This window comes from Neophocaena asiaeorientalis, unplaced genomic scaffold (assembly GCF_003031525.2).
Source record: "Neophocaena asiaeorientalis asiaeorientalis breed wild unplaced genomic scaffold, Neophocaena_asiaeorientalis_V1.1 scaffold1, whole genome shotgun sequence".
Lineage (NCBI taxonomy): Eukaryota > Metazoa > Chordata > Mammalia > Artiodactyla > Phocoenidae > Neophocaena > Neophocaena asiaeorientalis.
The window spans coordinates 4175629-4179048 of NW_020171981.1; the positions used below are offsets into that span (position 1 = coordinate 4175629).

Here is a 3420-nt window from a genome sequence, read left to right on the forward strand (position 1 = left end):
TGTAGAATTCAGGTTGCTTTTTTATCGTTATTTATTGTTGCATAAGGACTGTAGTTACTAACCTTGGACTGCCAGGATGCAACATAAAAATGAAAATCAGCTCTCGCTTTAAGGCTGAGGGCCTGGAACGATTCTCACCGACACGCCCCCCCCCCATCACTATCAACAAATATATGCTCCTAATTAAGCAATGCGGGCGCATCGCTTACAATTAGAATTATGCAACTCTTCAGCAAGCAGCCATCGCTCCTCTTTCAACGAATTAGCTCCATATTTCAGCCGCCCTGTCTCCTCGCTCTTATCGGCTCCAGCGACGCGGCAGTGACATTTCATCTTTGACAGACTCTCTCTATCCTCGCTCCAATGTGATAAAAGTTTTATGGAACCACGACTAAGAAATGAAGTTTTCCCAAGGATCGTGGAAACAGCAGCACATTAGCCTGGGGACCATTTTATTTACGCTTGGATCCAACAGCTTCTCCTACCCTCCTCCTCTCCCCTTGCCCTGGCAGTGGAAATCAAACACGCCTCCTCTCCCTCCGCCCTGAGTTTTATTTAGTGATTTAATTTCACTTTAGTTTTAAGGTTTGACCTGAGAAGTCTAGGCCTCAGATTTTATTTTTAAGATTAATCATTTTCCTTTGTTTTCATTTTAGACCCAATGGTGGTTGGGCTTCGGGTCACGTGACGACTTCTTTGTCGCTCCGGAAGAGAACTGTGAAGTTTAGGTTGCGTGTAAGAAGCAGTAATGGGCCAGGTTTTTGTTGTTGTCCATAGGGTGGGGTGGGGTGGAGGGGGTGGGGGGGCGGTGAGGAAGTTGTGGCCAAAGAAGCAAAAAGACAAAAGACCAATCAATGAGAAAAACTGAGAGGCAAAGAAGCCAAACAGAAAGATGGAGAGGGAGCGCCCAAGTCTCCTGTCCCCCCCAAACTTGTTACTTAAATCTTAGCTAAAGAACTTGGCAGAATGTTCCAAGCTTGTGTGAGAAAAACCAAATAAACCGGAGACACAGATGGGGGAGGTAGGCGCCTGAGCAGGGGAATAAAAAGGCCAGGATAGGGTCTTCACCATTCTTCCCTTGGGGGAAATCGGGCAGTCAGCCGCCTGCTGCTCTGCTATCTAAATTGGACCACCAGGACAAGATAAAATTGATAACAGAAAGTTTATTCAAGAATTGTTTGACAGACAACCCTTTTAAGTAAGGAAAAAAGTAACTACAGAAGAACAAAGAAAGTTCCAAGAGGGAATTAACTCTAATTCTACAAATTCAGGACTATACAGTGACAATTAGGAGCTGAGTTCATGCCTTTTAGAACTAATTACAATTGCTCATAAGTACGAGTTTAACATAAATCTACAGCTCTTTTCTAGAGTACAATATAACTAAAATAGCTGGTTTTACATGACAGGGAACACAACATCCTTTATAACAAGTAAATACTAAAAAAAGTACAATTTTTCCTTTTTCTTCATATAAATACATAATGTAGGGGGATAAATAATACAAAAAAGGAAAATATTTTAACAGGCTATAACCAATAAATATATATGAAAATGTTCACTAGAACACACACTTTTTGAGCAATGCTAGACTCCTGCAGGCCCAGGCATCTCTCACAGTTGTTTTTATATCCATTAAAATGTAAACTCTAAGTGCAACAAAAGTGTCCTGTCCCAGTTGAGCAAGGCACACAGGCCCAGCTGCAGACCCCGCCTGGGACAGACAGTTTGTTAAAATATACCCTGTTTTCACGTTAAGTCAAGAGAGCAACGGAAGAAAAGAAAAGCGTAGAACCTCGTGTCACCGACTGCTTTCTGTGGAGAGAGGGGGATGGACCTGGAGCTGAGATGCGAAGCAGCAGAATGGGCAAACCTTCAGTCCTGACAACTTGCCTGCCCTCACCTCCCAGCTTTGCCATAAAAGAAAAAATATATATATATATTTATAATATAGACAGCTCTGACTTTCAGGATCTCTCACCATCCCTGAGCCCTCTGAAGACTGTAATTGATGGGGGCGGGGTATAGATATTAATGTCCTAGAGCAGGAAAAGTGTGGGACTAGAAGTGGAGGGAGTGCCCAATCAACCTCAGATGGAGTGACAGAAATTTGAGGATTCAGGGAAGTGGGAGGGGTACGTGCTTTGTGCCCTTGGTTTTGAAATGTGTTTTAATTTTTTTTTTTAAAAAAGGAGAATTGCCAGGAAAAAAAAAAATCAAGATTTGGGGGAATTACCCACATAGATGTAAGGTAAGTTGGTTGGTTGGCTGGTGATGGCCTAGCCATCTTGTCTGTTTTTTAAAATGTGCTTCTCTGCGTTGTTTCCCTATCTCCTCTTTCTCTACCCCACTCTCGAGGGTGAAATTCCAACTGGGTATTGCTGGAGGCCTAGGATTGATAGGGTCATCTCCAGTCTGCTGTAGATTCCTTTCCAATGGGTGGGCAGACGGACTTAACAAGAGCTGCAGGACTTAAAAAGCAACTTCTCAGGCCAGGAGAAGGGGAAGGAACTCCAGGCCCTTTCTTCCCGGGAAGCCTGGCTGCCACCTCCCTGCCTCCTCTTTCAGACCTCCAGGCTGTCCCGCGGAACTCCACAGCCCCCGCCCTTCCTGGGTCTCCCCCACCCCAGGACCTGCCCCTCAGCCCTCCCTCTTCCATCACAGGTGTGTTAACTTGGGCGCTTCTTGGATTCTACCCTGAGGAGGAGGCGCATGGTGAGAGGAGAGGTCTGTGTAGGTGGGGTGGGGGTCGCAGGGTCCGTGATGCTGGCTGGGGGCCATAGGAGGCGCCCCGTTGTAGTCCAGGTTCCCGGAGGGGTGGTGGGAAAGGTGGTTGAGGCCGTAGAGGGAGGGGCCGGCAGAGGGCGGCAGCGGATCCGCGTAGCCACCCCCGCCCACGTACACCGGGCTGCCCTGCATGGTGGGCGTCCCGTAGGCGCCCCCGTTGGCTTGGAGGACATGAGGCTCATAATCGGGCGCCGGGGTCGGGGGGTACTTCTGAGGGGCGCCGCAGCCTTTGAGGGGGGGCTGGTAGTTGGAGGGCAGCGCATAGGCATTCTGGTGGGCTTTGCCGAAGGCGGGCGGGGACGGGCTCTCGTAGCTGGGGGTCATGGAATGCAAGGCGTTCATGAAGCCGGCCGTGGACTGCATGGGCTGCGGGGGGCTGCCAGCGGGGGAGGGGCCCCCCGAAGACGAGGCCAGGCCCTTGGCCTTCTGGTCCTTCTTGTACTTCATGCGCCTGTTCTGGAACCAGATCTTGATTTGCCGCTCGCTGAGGTTCAGCAGGTTGGCCATCTCCACGCGGCGCGGCCGGCACAGGTAGCGGTTGAAGTGGAACTCCTTCTCCAGCTCCACCAGCTGCGCGCTAGTGTACGCCGTCCGCGCCCGTTTGGACGCCGCCGAACCCGGGGGGCTCTTGTC

The 3420-nt window shown here is 49.5% G+C and overlaps 1 protein-coding gene and 1 long non-coding RNA gene across 2 annotated transcripts in view; one reads left to right on the plus strand and one right to left on the minus strand.

Annotated features, from left to right (window-relative positions):
* Positions 1-2648, plus strand: part of LOC112398118 (uncharacterized) — a 3899-nt gene extending 1251 nt beyond the window's left edge. Inside the window, exons 2-3 of the long non-coding RNA XR_003002924.1 lie at positions 657-735; positions 2193-2648. This is a non-coding gene — a long non-coding RNA (uncharacterized LOC112398118). The remainder of the gene's footprint in view (positions 1-656; positions 736-2192) is intronic.
* A 10-nt stretch (positions 2649-2658) lies between these two features.
* Positions 2659-3420, minus strand: part of HOXB3 (homeobox B3) — a 52834-nt gene continuing 52072 nt past the window's right edge. The window contains exon 6 of the mRNA XM_024744433.1: positions 2659-3414. Within this exon, the coding sequence (XP_024600201.1) occupies positions 2659-3414 (756 nt within the window). The remainder of the gene's footprint in view (positions 3415-3420) is intronic.